This window comes from Gracilinanus agilis, chromosome 3 (genome assembly GCF_016433145.1).
Source record: "Gracilinanus agilis isolate LMUSP501 chromosome 3, AgileGrace, whole genome shotgun sequence".
In the NCBI taxonomy this organism is placed as follows: Eukaryota; Metazoa; Chordata; class Mammalia; order Didelphimorphia; family Didelphidae; genus Gracilinanus; species Gracilinanus agilis.
The window spans coordinates 214,007,930-214,027,804 of NC_058132.1; the positions used below are offsets into that span (position 1 = coordinate 214,007,930).

The following is a 19,875-nucleotide window of genomic DNA, read 5'->3' on the forward strand; positions in this document are numbered from 1 at the left end:
GTTGGAAATGGGACGGGATCATTTTAACAAGTAGAAGGTTTACCCTTGATAAGGAGTAAGACTACTTCATCATATGAGACAGAGATGAAAAAGAGCTCCAAAAGACATTTGAATGATATATGAGGAAGAAAGGAAAAGAGTAAATTGCCTCAATTTTTTTTTGGTAAAATAGGAAGCAAGGTTCTCAGCATTGCTAATGTTAAAATGCTTGTGCCTTGCTTAATAATAACTTTTTATTTTCATATATAAAGAAGATCATTAGAACAAAGGATTCCCTTGGGGGCAGCTAGGTAGCTCAGTGGATTGAGAGCCAGGCCTAGAGATGAGAGGTCCTAGGTTCAAATCTGGCCTCAGACACTTCCCAGCTGTGTGACCCTGGGCAAGTCACTTAACCCCCATTGCCTAGTCCTTACCACTCTTCTGCCTGGGAAGCATTATACAGTATTGATTCTAAAATGGAAGATAAAGGTTTAGAAAAAAAAAAGAACAGAGGATTCCCTCTCTTGATTGCTTTGATGATGTATTGCCTGGCATTTGTTTGTTTGTTTTTTGTGCTAGCAATTAATTGGAAGAGTTCTTAACTTTTACTGAATTTTTTAAAATTTACTAATATTCACTCATTAAAAAATCAAGTATTTTTTAGGAAATTCCAATCATATTTTCTTTATTTACCCAGTACAACACTTTCCATGTACTTACTAATATTTGTTAATAACCATATCAATAGTTTGATTATTTTCCATTTATGTCCTTTGTAGTAACTTTCTAATACCAATGTATTCTAAGAACATTGTTGAAGATTTAGTATCTTTCATGCATGAAGCTTTCTGGAATTCCATAAGTAGAGTAGTTATTTGCTTTTTTCACATAGCTGAAAGTCCTAGTTAGAAAATTCTAAGACATAAGTATCTTTTGGAGACCAATTTAATTTCAGAAGTTTCTGAGAACTTTTGAAAATAATTTTGACTTTTTAAAAATGTTCTTTGATTAGTGGCTGCCCTAGTTCCCTTCCACCCAAAATATTTTGTGCCTTACATATTCCTTTAAATTTACAAATAGTCTTGCACCACATATCTTTCTAGGCCTAGGCACAATCTATGCTAGTGGATAATTATTCCCTGATTTGTCAGTTTAAAAAGAAATACTTTCCCCAATCAATCAAAAATCAATCTGAATTACTACCTTTCCTCTCTTAATTAACCCTTCAATTGGCAGACTCTGATTCCCCAATGGATATCTTTTTTGTTCCTTCAGTAACTCCTCTTGGTAAACAATAATTAATTAATTTAATCATGTGGAAGTATATTTTGAGTCACACTGGCAGTAATGTTCTTTCCATCTCTAAAACCATGATCCTGTGAACTTAAGGTTAAGATTTTTCCTTATCATGAAGATGGAGAAATCTTTTAAATCTGGCCCTGGGAGGAAGATGGGCTTTTCAATAAAAAAGAGGTTAAAAATCATTAGAGCTTTAGGAAGCATCTTGGACATTGTAGGTGACATTCTTGATTAAAGGTACCACAGGCTGACAGGGAGTTTGAAGAAAAGGAAATAAATCTAGGACTTGTTGAAAAAAATTATAGGAGGAAGTAGATTTAGTTTATTATGAAAAAGACAAAGTTGGTGATTTAGTCCTTTAGTGGTATGGATGAAGTTTGAGCTTTCTAATATGAGTCACTGTTTGGCATCAGCTCATGGAATTGTTTAGCAGAAATCTTAGGGAGGGAAGGAAAGGCAATGATAATGTTAGGAGGTTGCCAGGGATAGTTTCAAAAAGCCAATAGAAGTATTTTCAGGTGGATACCCTAGTGCCCTTCCCCCCAAAATATTTTGTACTTTACATGGTCCTTTAAATTTTTAAATAGTCCTGCACCACCTATCCTTCTAGGCCTAGGCATGATCCAAGCTTGTGGATAATCATTCCATGAGCAGTAGAGCAGGGAGAAAATGGGAACGAGTCTTTCTTTTCTTGTAGCTGGGACTTACTTCACCAAGAGGGTTGGGGGTTCTTTGGAGAGGTTGCAGGTTTCCTTCCACAAAGAAAATCCAAGTTTAGATGATACCTGCTATCAATGCTAACTAACTCAGGAAATTAAATATAATTTGTGGTTCACTGACAGTGTTTCCAAGAAGGCATTAGTTGAAGGCTGTGAAGCCCTCAGCCTGTTGTTATTCTTCCTTAAAGCCTTATTGCAAAGAATCCTTATTGAAATGGGAAACAAATCCTGTATCAGCCTTGTAGACCAAATTGATAAAAACCTTTTAGGGTTATGCCAGTCCTGAGGAGCACAGACACCTTCTATATTGTCCTTCATTTGTCTCTGAAGCTGATGGGAAATCATTCAATTAAAACGAGCATGACAGAATACATAAAATCACAATATGAGTTTAAGAAAATGAAAACGGCATGTCAAAGGCATTCTGAAGCCTGGTTTTATGAAATGAAATTTTGTTTCATTTCCACTGATTTCCTAGGTGAAATTAGGTGACTGTCTGGGTAGCATAATGATGATAATGATGAGAAACCATACATACTCAAATGACATACGTATAGCTTTAATAAAGAATGAGAGAGACTCAAGGGAGTGCATTAAATTGAGTAATAATTTATTATTTAGAGACCTCTACCCATTTACTCATTTTTTATGGGAGAATTAGTTCTTCCTCCAAGGTTCGCCACTTTTAGAAGGAAAAAGAATAACTCAATATGTGTTTTATAGTTTTGTTTTCCAATCAGACTTTAATGATTGCTGATAGTTTAGTGCCCAGACTACCTACCTTACCTGTGAACAATTCAGTAGGCAGTAAGTGAGAGTACAATGTTGACAGGGCCCTGAATGTCCTATAGGAATGCACTGCAATTATTTCCAATCACAATTAACCTGATTAGAATAATGGACAGGAAGTGTCCCTCTGTAGCTAATGCAGTTTGGCATCAGCTGACTGAAATCCTTTGATAATTTCTGCACAGATGGCTGGGCTGAAAGCAGCACTTTTTTAATTATTATTTTCATGGTCTCTTGGTAGGCCAAAACCTCGACACCGACAACAGACCTCCCCATTAAGGTGGAAGGCGCCAACGTCAACATCACAGCTGCCATTTATGACGAGATCCAACAGGAGATGAAAAGGGCCAAGGTGTCTCAGGCCCTGTTTGCCAAAGTGGCTGCCAATAAAAGTCAGGTGAGTGGTTTTTAAAAGAGCAAATGTTAGGGCTGGAATTAGACCTTTTTCCTCCTCCCACTAATAAAAATACATCTGTTCCTATAATAATAATAACAATAATAATCCCCAGGGAATCTGTCATGTTATGCCTTTTGTCTTCAGTGTGGCTTACATCATGGCTTGCTTTTACTTTCAACAGATGATGGAAGAGAGTCAATTCATAATCCAGATTTAAATATTATATATAATGTGTATGTGTATATGTACATATATATATATATATACTTTTATCATGTATGTTCTATATATAATGGAGAATGTAGGGCTGCCTCTTGCCATATATCTATTTGTGTTGTTCAGTTATGTCCAACTCTTTATGATGCCATTTGGTGTTTTTTTGTCAAAGATAATGGAATCATTTGCAATTTCTTTCTCAAGCTCATTTTACAGAGGAGGAGTTGAGGCAAACAAGATTAAGTGACTTACCCAAGATCACATAGCTAGTAAATATCAGAGACCAAATTTGAACTTGGGAAGATGAACCTTCCTGACTTCAGGCCTAGCACTTTATCCACTAGGCCACCTAACTGCCCTAATATATCTATATCTGTACACACACACACATATATGCCTTTTGTCATTTTACTCTATGTAGTACATATATGTGTACACATATACATTGCACATATAGATAATATAACAAAAGGCAGCTCTGTATTATCCATTTTCCCAAATTCTCAGCCCTACTTATTCTTCCTTTTCATATATTTAAACTAAATCTTGAATAAGCAAAACAGCGTACTTACAAGATTATAGCCAGAGAATATCACCTTCTTCCTTATTCCCAGCAGGGGAATGGCTTACTTTGTTATAATAACCACTTTTCACAAGCTCTAGAGACACTTTGGGATGTCAGGTGTTTCTTTTATGTGTAGAATACAGTTGTTTTTCCTGCAGAAGACATACATGGGGGAGTCCAGAGTAAGTGCTAAAATCCTTAAAGGGAAAAAATAGCTTATCCAGTAACATTTTTCAGAGTATGGGAAGTGTGGTGAAAGTGGTGCTCTAGGGAAAAGGGTAGACAGCTGTTTAGGTTTTTTATTTCTGAAGCAGCTCTAGTTGATAGGATATTATCTGTCTAAACTTGTTTAAAGGGGTAGCTTCTGACCCATCCCAGGATCAGTATACTTAAGACTATGTTTGCTTATGACTGGGAGAACTTCTGAAAGATCTATCTTGGAGTAAATACAATTCAGTGAAAGCATAAACCTGAGTCAGGACCCTCTTGTTCTTGAATTCTTGGCTCTCATTCTCTCTGACCTTGAATGAATAACAGATCTCTCCAGAATTGCATTTATTCAATAGTGACACGGAGTTTGCCATCTACAATGTCTTAGTTGGAAAGGCAATATATTGAGTATATTTTTTGAGTCAAGGCAGTTTTTAATAAAAAATACATGATCAGAAACATATAAGTGAAAGATACAAAAATAAGCCATAAATAATAATATACTTTGGGAGGAACCTTCTCACATTGTTTTGAGGGTATTATGCATTTTAGTGATTTAATTTTCAGATGACAATATAGGGGAAGAAATGTTGATGGAACTCACCAGAAAAACGAAACTTAAATGTGCCAGCTCTACATTCTAGTTACTGTTCTCTTAAGATAATTATTCTTATCATTGAAGTCCATGAATTATAACTAACAAAACATGAAGTCCTGCAATATTATGAAATACATAAAATGAAATGCTATCCAAACCTCTTAAGCAGTTAAATGCATAAAATCCCAAGTACCACATGGCAAACTATAATGAGAGTTGGGGCTGCTAAATGAATAAAGCTGTTAAATGCATAATGCCACTTGGCAAAACTACTGTGCGTTTAATGGTTTTCCACTGTGTAATAAATGACATATGTGGTCAATGTGCAGTGTGGATAAAAGCAACACGATTGATTTTGCAAACGAGTTCCTTATTCTTTTCTTCATGTAAATATCGGCTTTTTACATAGTCTTCTGAATGCATACTTTTGTAAGGAACCTTCAAGAATAACTAAGGACCACAGTTTGTGAAGCTTACTCAGGATGTTGTCAATCTTTCTGTGGATTTTTCATTCAGAGTTTTTGAAAAAGAGTCACAAAAACACCCAAAATAATTTTGAGATCCCAGTGATTCTGGTGTCCACCAATTAGCAAAATCCCAGCTTTCCCACTAATTATTATTTTCCGTTAAGAATTAAGGTAACGACTTTTCCAGAATTTGGGAGGAAAATATAGTTTCTAGGTTTACTTTGAGTACAAATGAAAGGAGGCTACACTAGAGCAAAGAAGTATGAAGATTTTTTTAAGTGGACAACTTTCAAAATTCTCATTTAGAAACTAGAGTTCTAACATCATGTCTGAAGAAGATAAGTGGTCAAACTTTTTTAAAATAAGATAATACTTTGCAAAAGCACCTAATTTATAGTGAGAGTTTGATGAAAATCATTTAATATTTTATTGTTGTTGTTAAGTCATTTTTAGTTGTATCTGACTCATTGAGACCTCATTTGGGTTTTTTTTTTTTGGCAAAGATAATGGAGTGGTTTGCCATTTCCTTCTCCAATTCATTTTATAGATGAGGAAACTGAGGCAAACAGTTGCCCAGGATGGCATAGCTAGTAAGTATTAGAGGTCAAATTTGAATTCTTGACATCCTGCCTCTAGGCCCAGACTCTATCCACTACACCAACTAGCTACCCCCTTATATTTTATACTTACACATAAAATTTTGAGCTTTTCTTTAATGAGTTTACTAAAAATTAAGTTTAAGAAACCTAAACCCAGTTCATGATAGGAATTTATACCTTGCATAATACATTCTCTGACTCAATGTCTTTTTTTTTTATTATATATTTGGTCACAATGAAGCAATGTGTTGAATGCCACAGTTAATAGATAAGCATGTCCTTATATAGTGAAACTTAATGGACCTCAAGGAGTTTGTCTTGAGGTTATATGTGTAATTCAATTTAATTCAATAAGCATTTAATAATAATAATAATAGCTGGAATCTATATGGAACTTTAAGGTTTGCTAAGCACTTTGCATAAAGTTCTTATTTGATTCTCATTTGTTGTGACTGTTATATGCCATGCATGGTGCTAGGTGTTGTCTCTGCTTCCACGGAGTTTACATTCTAGGAGGGGTATGGGAGCATGCTATTCTTTCTTTTCAATGATCTGAGCTAGTGGCGTGAAAATAAATAAGGGTGAGACAGACCATGTCATATTTTCAGAAGCTGGCTAGGTCCTATCCCAAAACCCAGTGGTGGAGAAGCTTCGAATTTGTAGATCCATGATTCAGTTTCTGCTGTTCTCAGTTCACTGGACCAACCCTCTCAGTGCAACATTGCTATTTATATCCAGGCTTGTGAGGTGCAATGGATTGGCTGTAAAGGTGGGAAGTGGAGTGAGAGATGGTGTGTCACTACAGGAGTGATCCTATCTTCATTAAGTATTTGTTGTTTGTTGAAAGTAGTGCCTAAGGGTAGAGCATCTAGGTGATACAGTAGATAGAGCATGGTACCTGGAATCAGGAAGATTCATTTTCCTAAGTTCAAGTCTGGCCTCAAACATTTATTAGCTGTATGACCCTTGACAAGTCACTTAATCATTAATTTCCTCATCTGTAAAATGAGCTGGAGAAGGTAATGGCAAACCACTTCACTGTCTTTGCTACAAAACCACAAATAGGGTCATGAAGAGTTAGGCATGATAGAAATATCCAAACAAGTGTCGAAGAGTCATGAAGAACAATGGAAGAAGCCACAGGGTGAGGATAAAAGCTTCAAATTAGCAGTTAGAATACCTTGATTCTGTTACTTTATGATTGAGTAAATCACTTTATCTCTCAGCTTTTGGTTATTCATTTGTCAAGTGGCTTATAGTAGGTGAATTCTTAGATCCTAACTATCTTCGAATCTTATGATCCCATTATCCCCTGCTGTAGTAGCCCCCACTTAATTGTGGGCTGTGGAAACAGGAATCCCAAAGATCTCTAACTTTCCATCCTCCTGGAGTATCTTATCTATTCACAGATTTGGGGTCAGAAAGAGTACTTTTGAATGCTCCCAGGGAAAGACACATATGCATTTAGAGTAAGAGGTGGGGAATAGGCACATCACTATCAAGGTCATATGCCTTCTTCCCCCTAAAAGGGACAAATAATATTCTAATATACAGGAGATAAGGAAGATGGAGTAGGGAAGGCCACTGGTAGGAGTTGTAGGAGTGTCCTGAGTTTTATTAGGCAAGGAATATCTGAGATTTCATCCTTTCTTATCCCTCAAAAAAAGATTTTTTAAACCTTATCCAGTAATTAGAAATCCTTTGGGATTAACAAGCTCGTCTTTTAAAATGCCAATGCCCCCAGAAGACATCTGCCTTAAGATGAGAATAAGCTTTAATTTATTAAGGTGTGAATTGCTTTTTATCAGGCAAATAGGATCATTTTCTAGTTGACCAGTGAGGGAATAAGAATTTTGATTGGATTGGAGCAAAGGGAGGAGACATTTTGTCAGGAATATCTACTTGGAGTGGGTGATTAAGAGAATATCTTGTAGGAGAGAGAGAGAGAGAGAGACAGACAGACAAAAGATAGGTATAAAAAAGATATTTGACTTTCTTGATAATTTTGCATGGTGTCCAGTTGACCACTGAGGGCACTGAGGATCACTTCCAGTTAAAAGTACTGGACCTTTGGGGGAAACTTCAGTCCTTGAATTTATCCAGTTTTAGCCAGTCCAAATCTTAAGCTTCATTTAATTCCCATCCCTCTTTTACTCAGAAAAGAAAGGGAAGAGAAAGATTCCTCACTGTCCTTTTCATTATTACCAGTATGGTCCTCTATACTATTCACTGGAATTTCTAGATTCTGAGATCTCTATACCTTGTTCCCTGTAAAGGCTGAGGGTCTTGTCAACATTTCTTTTGCAAGTCTTTTTATAGGATCATAGGTATAAACTGGAAAGGATGACCTATATACCACTGAGTCTCATCCTCTCATTTTAGAAAAGAGAAAATGAAGACACAGAGAGTATTAAGGGACTTGCCCAGGATCACACAGTTATGAAGTATCTAAAGTGGAATTTGAATCCAATTCTTCCTGACTCCGTGTGTAGTACCTTCTACTTTATATCATGCTCTTCACTATAAGGTCTGTCAAATCTTTGGAAGTCATTTCAGAACACTAGATACAAAAAAGGGCTGTGATTTAATACAACTTCTTTATACTGCTAAATCATGGACTTTTATAGAATGAATTGCTGATGTAATTAAATTACTTTGAAAGTATTAAAAATATACCAAACTATAAAGTCCTTTCAAACACTGTAATTAGTTCCTTAAAATTGTGTCATTGTAGATAGGTTGAAAAAGGCTCATCCTTCAAGCCCCCATTCAGATGTTACCTCTTCTATGAAGTTTTCTTTGTTCTCTCCAGATCCACCAATTTTTTTTAATAGTAAGACGACATTTTTAGTGATTGCTCTTTGTGAAACTGAGATAATGATTTGGATCTGTCATTGATTTGAAAAAATATTAGTACTAGAGGACTAGGCCAGTTTTAACTTTTATTACTATTTTTTTATTTAGTAAAATATTTCTTTAAGATCTTAGGCTATGGATTTTGTCTAAGTTGCTGGACAGTATAAACCATTTGAAATATGTAGGTCCTCAGGGTTTTATTTTAATAAAAGTTAGAGTTCATATCTTTTTTTTAAGTCTGTTCTCTACCTCACCCAGGTAGGAAGTATAGCGGACATTTAGGGGCCCAATCCCATAACTGATAAACCACAGGTGCATTGATCTGCTCATTTTCAACATGGACTGGATTAACTCTCCTTAGGTACTCTGGTGACACATCATTGGGGACCTTGCAACATGGCAAACAACTAGTAGCTTATTTTAGGAAATGTAATATAATCCAAAGAAGACTTCACATTAAATTAGAGGAGACATGGACTCAAATCCCACCTAGGAGTTATTGTACAACCAAAGATAAATGACTTAACCTCTCCAAGTATAATTTTCTTATCTGTAAAAATGAGTATAATAATATTTGTACCTCATAGTATTGAAAGTAAAGATAAAATGAGCCAATATATGTAAAATATGTCACAAACTTTAAGGAATCATATCAATACTTGTTATGCCCTTTTCATGAGAGTAAGTGTAATTAATAATTATTAATGATACTTTCGATATTGGGACTGGCCTCAGCGTCAGGAATATGTGAGTTGTAGTCCCACCTTTGGCACATACTTGGCCAGTCAAAACTTCTCATTGCTCTAAACAACATTTAAGATTCTAAGTTCCTTTGGCAGAGGTGTCACAGGTCTGTTTTTTTTAATAGAATTTTTTCTCACTATGGTCATTTTTAGAGGGAGCACAGTGATCTAATTCATTTCTATTATAGGCTGAATTTTGATAGAATTGCTATCATTTGGGAAAGTATCACATTTAGGACTTCAAACCACAAATGTTACATTTACTAAGTACAGTAGACAATGAAAACCTTGGTTTGGTTTTTTGGTCAATATTCTATTCTCAGTTTTTTGAGTAAAATCATAGCTAGAACATATGTGTGTATATGTATAACACTTAAAGATTTAAAAATCCTTTATCTGCATTATCTCATTTTATCTGCAGAACAACTCTGTGATATAGTTATTATTTCTATTTTAATGACAAGGGAATTGAGGTCAGGAGACTGACTTCCCCAGGGCTCCACAGGTAGTAAAGAACTGGGATAGGATTTGAATCCAAGGCTTCCTGCCCCCAAGCCCACCATTGTATCATCTACATCACTTGGCTGCCAATATGAAACATTTATTTCATACCCTTCCATTATCTACAGTATTTTGTGAGAGAAACAACATGAAATAGTGAATAGAGGACTGACATTGGAATCACAAAGATGGAGATCAAGTCCTGCTTCTGGCATGTATTCTTAGTGTGACTACCAGAAAATTTTTTAACCTCTATGTACCTCAGACACTTTTCCATGTTCCCAAGTTAAAAAGGAATTGCTGATCTGAATCACTGGAGGGTTTTTCTTTTCCAGTGAGTTTTTTCACATTGACCAAATCAAAGAGGTAGACCAAAAACAATTTTAAAAAGTCACACACATGCATGTTTTTTGCTTAAAAAGAAATAAAGATGACATGATAATAACAATTCACATTTATGTTGTGTTTTAAGGTTTGTCTTAGCTAATGTTTTGTCTTAATCTGGAGTTGATAATTTTCAAAAGCTTTTCCAGGGGAGTGGAGGCTTTCTGGCAGGTTATAACAAGCTAGAGAATACCCATACTAAGGAAAGTGTTAGAGGTGAGAAACATTTGAGGTTGCCAAAACACTTCCCCTACAACAACCTTGGGAAGTGGTTAGTCTTATTTTGTATTACTGATGAGGAAAGTGAGGCTTAGGTCAATAAATGACCAACTGTCACACAACTAGGTGGTGTTAGAGTAGACTATAACCTATAACCTAGGTCTTCCCACCCTTAGGTCCAGTCTTATTTCCACTATTTCCTAATGTCATAAGGAAACTTAATAACACATTTTTAAGACAAGTTAAAGCTAATGAATATATAATCAAAATTCTCCACCTAGAATATCTATAAAGTCAAGTATTTATTAATTCTTATTATGTGTCAGCCACTATGCTAAGCTCTGGAGATACAAAGGCAGCAATAGCTCTTGCCCTCCAGGAACTCCTACTCTAGTGACTAGAGACAACATGCAAATAGCTATATACATACAACATATATACAAGGTAAAGGAGGTGATCTCAGAGGGAAGATACTGACATCGTTGAGAAGTGGAGGAGGCAGCGAAAGGCTTGTTGCAGAAGGTAGAACTTGAGCTGGGTCTTGAAGGAAGCCACAATAGCTAGAGGGAGAGGCAGAGAGGGAGGGTATTCTACTCTTGGAGAACAGCCAGTGAAAAGACACAGATTTGAGAGATGAGAGGTCAGGTGTGAAGAACAGTGAGAAGACGGGTGTCATTGGATTGTAGAGTATATGAAAGCAGAAAATGGAAAGGTAGAAAGGGGGCAATTTGTGAAGGGCTTGAAAAGCCAAAGGATTTTATATTCGCTCCTGGAGGTAATAGGAAGCTCCTGCAGTTTGGGTAAGGGCATGGCATGGTCAGGGTTTTATGAATATAATTTTTATAGCTCACTGGAGGATAATGATAGAAAAAAATAGGGAGAGTTGCAGCAGGAAGACTAGTCAGACAGTGGTGATAAGAGCCTGTACCTCTTTGGCTTTGTTCATTCAGAGAAATGAAGAGGGTGTATGTGAGAGATGTGGCAAGTGTAGAAATGATAGAGTTGGCAACAGATTTTACCATATGGGGTAAGTGAGGCATTGAGGATGATACCTAAATTGTGGGCCTAGGTAACTGGGGGATTGTGGTACCTCCAAAAATGAGAGAGAAATAAGGAAGAGTTAAAGGGGAAAGATGAGTTGAATTTTATTTGTGTTGAGTTTAAGATATCTGTGGGACATTCATCATATTGAGATATAAAACAAGCAGTTGGAAATGTATGATTGTAATTCAGGAGAAAGGTTAGTGTAAATAAATCTGGATAAATCAATCTGGGACTAATTTGCATAGATATGATCATTGACTCCATAGTAGCTGATGAGATCACTAAATGGAATAGTCTAATAGGAGAGCCCAGGACAGAACCTTGGGGACACAAATAATGGGTGTGTAGATATATGTTCAGCAAAGCAGATTGAGAAAGAAGGCTTAGATAGGAGAAAAACCAAGAGAGAACTGTGTTATTATGGTTAGGTCTTACTTTTCCTAAAAAATTCTTCCGTGACATCTTTAGACTTTGGGGAAAAAAATCAACAATTGTAACATATACTTTCTAATTATCTACTAGCTCTTGAAACCATTGCAGTTTTGTTTCAATCCCTACCACAGGGTTAAAATTATTGTTTCAAAAATTGTCAATGTCCAAATCACCTAATTAAATGACTTATTGTCTCTGATTTTTTGCAGCATTTGATAGTGATTACTTATTCCCTTCTTGATCTTTTCTCCTTCCTGAATTGCAGTGACACCATCACCAGAAACTATCCCTGAAAATCCTTCCTTAATTGTTTCTTCTTTCTAATTTCAATTTGGTGTGGACATAATAGCTATATTCAAGTATGTATTTGAAGGGCTGCCATCCTTGTGGAGGAGGGATTGTACTTTGATTTTTCTTATTGTTGGCTCCAGAAGGGCAGAGATAGTCTTAAAGAACCTACCATAACCTCTTTGACATGATATGGCAAACCTTAAAGCACTACATAACTATGAGCTATTATGCCATCTTTATTTCTTCTTAATCGAGGAGCATTTGCAATCAAGTTGCAAAGAGATAAATTTAGACTTTATGAAAGGAAAAAGCTCACTGTTCAAAAATGGAGTAGATTTCTTTGAGAGGTGATGGGTTCTCTTTTCCTATGACTTTCTTATTGCTTTTAGTGACAAATTCATTCAGAAGTGATCATCCATGTTCAAAGCTTCAGATTAATCTTTGACTCCATTCCCCATAACAACTCACTCTTAATGTTTTCCTTTCCATAATCTTTCTTAAACGCATCCTTTCCCATCCATTCCCATTGCCTCAACCTTATATAATTCTTTTAAAAAAAAAACTTACTTTCCATCTTAAATCAATACTGTGTTGGTTCAAAGGCAGAAGAGTGATAAGGGGGAGGCAATGGGGGTTAAATGACTTGCCCAGGGTCATATAATTAGGAAGAGTCCAAGGACAGATTTGAACCCAGGTCCTCCCAGCTCTAGGCCAGACTTTTAATCCACTGAGCCATCTAGTTGCCTCCTAAGGCTTTCTCTACTTTCCCCCCCCCAAATTACTTCAGTAACCTCTTACATAGTTACTTCACTTCTATCTGTACCCCCTATAATTCATCTCATTGTTATTGCTGCTATTCAGTTGTTTCATTTGTGTCTTCTTGCTATTCAGTTGCTTTAAGTATGTCTGTCTCTTTGTGACCCCATTTGGAGTTTTCTTGGCAAATGTTAGAGTGGCTTGCCATTTCCTTCTCCAGCTCGTTTTATAGATGAGGAAACTGAGACAAATAGGGTTAAGTCACTGCCCCCTCACTTCTTACCCAGTTGAAATCCAACCTGTGTTTCAAGGCCTCTGCTCAAATGTCACTTCTTACAAAAAGCCTTCTTCAATTCCCTTTAGTTAGCCATGATCCTGTCTCCTTTTAAACATTGATAGCTCCTTGTTATCTCATAAATTTTCATACTTCTGGTATTCCAATTTATTTGTGCATGTCTTATGTTGTACTCATTTGAAAGCCTCTTAAGTGCTGGGGACGGTGCCTTGCTCATCCTTGTATGCCACCACATACCTAGAACAGTATCTCACACCTAGTTGACACTCAGAATTTTTGTTGCATTACAATACTTTAAAAAATTATACTTAGAAGTTTAGTATTCAGGCTCTTAGTTGTCACAAAAGAATGTGGTTACCTTTATTCAATTCAACAAGCATTTTAAAAGCATCTACTATATTCTATACACTGGGGAAATGAAGACAAGGACCTTACATTCTTTGAGGGGAATGGAACTAGGGGAATGGAATAAGTACAGAGTAACTTATTAATTTTAGGAGTGAGATATCCTTAATAATTGGGGATCAGAAAAGGTTTTGTATATGATATGGCACCTCAAGTGAGCCTTGAAAGAAACTAGAAATTCTAAGAGGCAGAGATGAGGATGGGGTAGACATTGTAGACATGGGGGACCGTCTTTACAAAGACATAAGAAATAGAATGTCAAGTTCAGGAATAGCTAATGAGCTAGTTTGACTTGTACATAGAAGGAGAATAATGTGAAATAAGTCTGAAAAGGTATTTGGAAGCCAGATTATGGAGGTAGTAAATGACAGAAGTCATGAACCTAAGTGACTGGAATAATGGTGGTGTTCCCATTAGAAACAGGGAAATTTAGCAACACAAAAAGAGATGCTATAAATATTTTACAATATATAGGTTATTTTCTTTTTTCCCTGATAATCTTAGGAAATAAGCCTGATAATAATATGGCCAAAAGATCTGTAATTCTTTGAGCATGATTTCAGATTGCTCAAAGGAGTTAACTGGGTGTTTTAATATAACAAACTAATTAATTAAAAAAAGAAATAGGAAAATCTAGAGGAGAATGTAAATTTTGTGGAGAGGATAATAGGAGCCTTTTGGATAGGTTATATTTAAGATGCTAATGGGATATCAAATTAAGATGTCTAGTTCAATGTTGAAGACAGGAATTGAACCTTAGAGATTAGAACTTGATATATAGATCTAGTAAGGATCTAAAGGGAGTTAATGATTGAACCCATGATAATTTTACCAAAACAGCAAAGTACAGAGAGAATAGAACAGGACACAGACTAAAGGCTTAGTTCATGGAAAATGGATTATGATCCAGTAAAAAAGGACTAATGAAGTTTTACAGATAGTAAAACCAGTGTCAAGAAAGCAGAAAAACAGTAATATTTGGGAGGAGAGAATTGTTGAAAGTGTCAGAAACTTCAGAAATATCATATAGTATAAGGGCTGAGAAAAACTTTTAGATTGAACAAATCAACCAGCATTTTTAAGTCCTTATGATGTACCAGGCACTGTGTTATAAGCTGGAAATACAAATACCAGAAGAAAGAAAGGCAGTCCCTGACCCCCAAGGAGCTTATATTCTAACAGGGTAAAAGCATATATTAAAGGAAACTAAAAGGAGGAGGTGAGGCTGTATTTTTAGGAGGTATGCTAGTCTAGATCAGTAATTGTGAACCTATGGCACAGGTGCCAAAGGTGACATGCAGAGCACTCTCTGAGGGCATGTGCACCGCCCTTACAAGACTTCCTTACTAGAAAGCCTGAGAGACTCCGTTTGGAGCTGTTCCCCTCACCCTCTCCATGTGCCCAAGGACATTCTTCACTTCACTGCTTCATCTGCCCAGCAGCCAATGGGAGTGTTGCTTCCTCCCTCCCCTGTCTAGGGTAAGACGGGGGTTGGGGGACAGGCTCACATACACCATGGGCACAGACTGTTGAGTCTGTGGTGAAGGTGATTCCCATGGTGGGATTGGAGAGGAGCTATGTTTGAGGGGAGCATAGCTCACAGTGTGGCATATAGGTGGAGGGAAGCAGCACCAGAGGGGAGCGGAGCACTGGTTCCAATCTCCTCCCCCTCTAAACCCCCTCCTTCCATCACCCACCCCTCTGCCAAGTCATTCAACGGGAGTACTTCCTTCTTCCCCTGTCTGGGATAAGGGAAGGAGTCACAGCACTCTGTCTCTAGGTGGGGGGCATGGCACTTGGTCTGGGAGGTGGGATTGGGGCAGGGCCTGGCACTCCATCTCTAAAAGGTTCACCATCACTGGTCTAAAGAATCAGGCTCAGAGACTAGAGAGGTTTGGAAACATAACTGGCCTGGATTTTTTTCCTTAAAAATGAGGTTCTGGGAGGAATCAGCCAACTAGAGGAAGGAGCCACAGGGATGAAATGAATTTCTGGTTTGAGATGGCTTCTGTAGCATGGCAGAACAAGTATGGAAAGTTAGAAGTGCAATTGGTAGATCAGTGGTCACCTTGGCGATAGTAGTCTGAGTAGAGTTGTGGGATCAGAAGTCAGACTGAAGGGGTTTAAGAAGTAAGTGGTATGACAGGGTCAAGTGGAAGATTTTACAGGGATGGGAGACACATGGGGATGTTTATAGGCAGCTTAGCATTATACAAATTAACTGTGAACAATACATTTTGGCACCCAAATTAGGCCTGGTTCTGAAAATAAGGCCTCTGTCAAAACTGATTATTCATTTCTTTAATGTCTTTGGTATCCAATCTATTAGTAACTATCTATTAGAGGAAACTAGGTGGTGCAAGAGATAGAAAGCTGCCCTGGATTCAGGAAGACCTGAGTTCAGTTGACCTCAGACACTTAACTAGGTATATAACCCTGAGCAAGTCAATTAACTTCTGTTTGTCCCAATTTCTTCAACTATAAAATGGAAATAACAAACAACATCTACCTCACAGGATTGTTGTGAAGGTCAAATAAAATATTTGTAAAGTTACTAACAGTGCCTGGCACATAGGAGGTACTGTATACTTGGTTTTTCCCACCTGTAGTCCCCAGTGAATACTTACTAGAAGACATTTCATTCCCAGAAGCTGAGATTTTATGATCTTTTTCTTCCTTCCTTCCTTCATTCCTTCTCTCTCTCTCTCTCTCTCTCTCTCTCTCTCTCTTTCCTCCAAGGCAGAAGAGTGGTAAGAGCTAGGCAATGGGGGTCAAGTGAGTTGCCCAGGGTCACACAACTAGGAAGTGTCTGAGGCCTAGGACCTCCCATCTCTTAGGCCTGGCTCTCAATTCACTGAGCCACCCAACTGCCCCCCTTTCCTTCTTTTTTTTTTTTTTTAAGGAAGTATTTTATGGGGAATGGAATAGCTTAAGGAATTAGAAACAGAACTCGAACCTGTTTGAATCTGTCTGATAGGAACATAGATAGAACATGCATACCAGTATATGGTGCCAAGTCCAAAATGAGTTGGTTGACTCAATCCCACTACTATTATTACTAGTTTCCCAAATTTATCATTTTCTATTATACTCATAAGACAAGCTTAACTAGGCATGGAGAGAGATGAAACTCTAAACTTTTCTTACTGAATTGATTTCTTTAGAATATAGTTATGACACCATTTAAGTTGCAAGAAACAGAAGCATTGACTACAGTATTCCTTAGAATCATGTAATGTATTTTAGTTTGGGGGCTGTCATCTTGGAAAAAATCCAAAGTTTATTTTACAAATTAAAATGTATTACCACTAAAGATATACATGTATTTGCACAATGGTTAAAATACAAGTCAATAAAACATTTATTTCAAAAGAAGAAAAACACACAAAACCTAAAAAGAAAGTTATACCAAAATACTACTGATACTTAACAAGTTAAAGTTATTCTAAAATCAGAACCTCCTTCTGCAAGCAATGTTGTCTAGTTTAAACTTGGAATTTGTCCTTTAAAATGACAAAGTCTCTGTATCCCTCTTACTGTAATCACCCCAACTTCCAGAAAAAAATAACGATGTCTTATACCAAGAGTTAGGACCCAGAACTGAAAATCTTGTAGTAGTTAAATTAAACTCTATCAGTCTCGGTTTGGGTCTCAACCTTCATGGTGTTGTAGTTGGGTTCCCCTATTCTCATTCCTTAATTAATTATAGGAATATTTCATGCCCTTAAACAATCCTTTGTGGGAGTATCTAATTAGTTGTTAATGAAGATGAATGACAGAGATCAAATGCATTTTTAAAAGCACTGGATGCAAAGCACTGCTTTCACACACTCATCAATATATTTTATGTATTGGTATACATACACACATATGTCCATTTAAATATTTATGTGTCATCCAAATCACATTTCTTTGACAACATGTTCATCCTACTTTATGAAGATTTGCCCATTATTGGGATCTGAAATACTTCATGCCACTTTTTGATACATAATTTGAAGAACTAACAAGTTTGTAGAATTAAAACTAATGGAAAGTTTGGGGAGCAACCTGGTTTTAGATCAAGTATTTTCCACTACTTTGGCATGCAATCTACAATGCCTATTTCAGTATTTTCTTTTTTAAAATCTATTTTCATTCCAAAATTAACCAATATTAAATAAAGTGGTCATTCCCATACACTTAATAGAATAGTAACAGAATGTTGTACATAAACTTCAGGTTTTTATTATATACTTCATTTCTTTATACACACACACACACACACACACAGAGAGTGTGTGTGTGTGTGTGTGTGTGTGTGTGTGTGTGTGTGTGTGTGTGTGTGTATAATGCCTATATTTTTCAAAGTTGTCCTCCTGGTCTGTGTCTTCATTATTTTTATTTTCTCTTTATTAAAAAAATGCTTCAATGATCCTCATTTTGTTACCCAACCCAATCCTTTCTCAATCTCACATCCCTCACTTCTATTAGAAAAAAAGGAAACCAAATCAAACCTCTATAACAAATATGCGTAATCAAACAAAACAAATTCCCACATTAGCTGTGTCAAAAACATCTGTCTTATACTGTATCTTGAGTCATCATTTCCCTGTCAAGTTGTGGTAGCATGTTTCATCGCCAGTCCTTTGGAACTGAAGCTGGCCATTGCATTGAGAGGAGTTCTCAATTCTTTTAAAACTATTTCCCTTTTATATTGCTTTCATTATTGTATAAATTGTTGTTCTGGTTATACTCATTTTTCTCTGTTCCCAGATTCCTCTGAAATTATTCCATTACATTAATTTCATTATATTAATTTACCGTCTTTTAAGATTTCCATAAAGATGACTACCTACTTAGTTTCTAGTACAAAAAAAAAGCTGTTATAAAGATTTTTACACTTAAGTCCTTGCCCCGCCCCCTTTGATCTATTTGAGATATAGGCCTAGAAATGGTAAAGTTAAATCAAAAAAGGTATGTATATTGTAGTGAATTTTGAGGCATAATTCCAAATTGCTTTCCATAGGATAGGCAAGTCTTAGTAGCTATGGGAAGCCCCTTAGTTTCTATTTAAATCTGATTCTTCAATTGTAAAAAGAGGATAATAATGGCACTTATCTCACAGGATTATTTTAAGGTTCTAATGAGATAATATCTGTAAAGTCCCTGGCATTTAGTAGGTGCTTAATAAACACTTATTCCCTATCTCTTCCCTCTCCCCCAAAATGTCTGTATCAATCCAGAGTTCCAACAGTAGTGCATTAATGTGTCAGTTTTTCAGCCACTCCAACAACTGTCATTTTCACTTTTTGTCATTTTGTCAGTCTGATAGGTATGAAGTAGAATCTTAGTTACATATTATTTGCATTTATCTTATTATTAGTGGGCATTTTTCCTGTTTGTTGATAGCTTGGGTTTCTTCCTTTGAAAAATGCTAGCTTATATCCTTTGATCACATATCCTTTTAAAAATGGCTCTTTTTCTTAAAATTTGAATCTTCTTATTTTTCTTGGATAGCAGATAAACTTGCAGCAATGTCTTTTTTTTCTGGTAACCTATTTTCTTCTAGTTTTAATTGCATTGATTTTGCTTGTACAAAAACTTTCTAATTTTATATAATTAAATTGTCTATTTTATTTTCTTGGATATTCTCTGTCTCTTATTTGATCATGAATGCTTCTCTTAGCCATATATCCAAAAGGCAATTTCTTTCTTGGTCCTCCTCTGATCTGTTTATGATGTAATCTTTTATATTGACATTCTCTTTAAAATAATTTTTACTCCTGATATTTTGATCTTGGTCCCTAAAGTACTTACTTCTCTCCACTGATGAAAAAAGTTCCTATGACAGAATGCTACATAGCATGGGACTTCATCTTTGATACTTAAGGTTAAAGTTGAAATAAAGTCATTTCATTAGCTTTCATTTGTGACAATTTTTCCCCTTCAAAAATTTTTAAAGACATATTTTGCCTCAACTTTTTCACTATGGAGAGGCAGCATGTTTTTCCCCCTAATAGAAGGGAAGGATAAGAAGAGGATGAGAAAGAATTGGATTTGGTAACAAAATGAGAATCATTGAAGTATTTTTTAAAATACTGGAGAGAAGGCTGTCCTTGGAGTTGGAAA

At 36.2% G+C, this 19,875-nt stretch overlaps 1 protein-coding gene across 1 annotated transcript in view; it reads left to right on the plus strand.

Annotated features, from left to right (window-relative positions):
* Window positions 1–19,875, plus strand: part of SATB2 (SATB homeobox 2) — a 234,964-nt gene that overhangs the window by 157,636 nt on the left and 57,453 nt on the right. Inside the window, exon 9 of the mRNA XM_044669668.1 lies at window positions 3,028–3,183. Within this exon, the coding sequence (XP_044525603.1) occupies window positions 3,028–3,183 (156 nt within the window). The remainder of the gene's footprint in view (window positions 1–3,027; window positions 3,184–19,875) is intronic.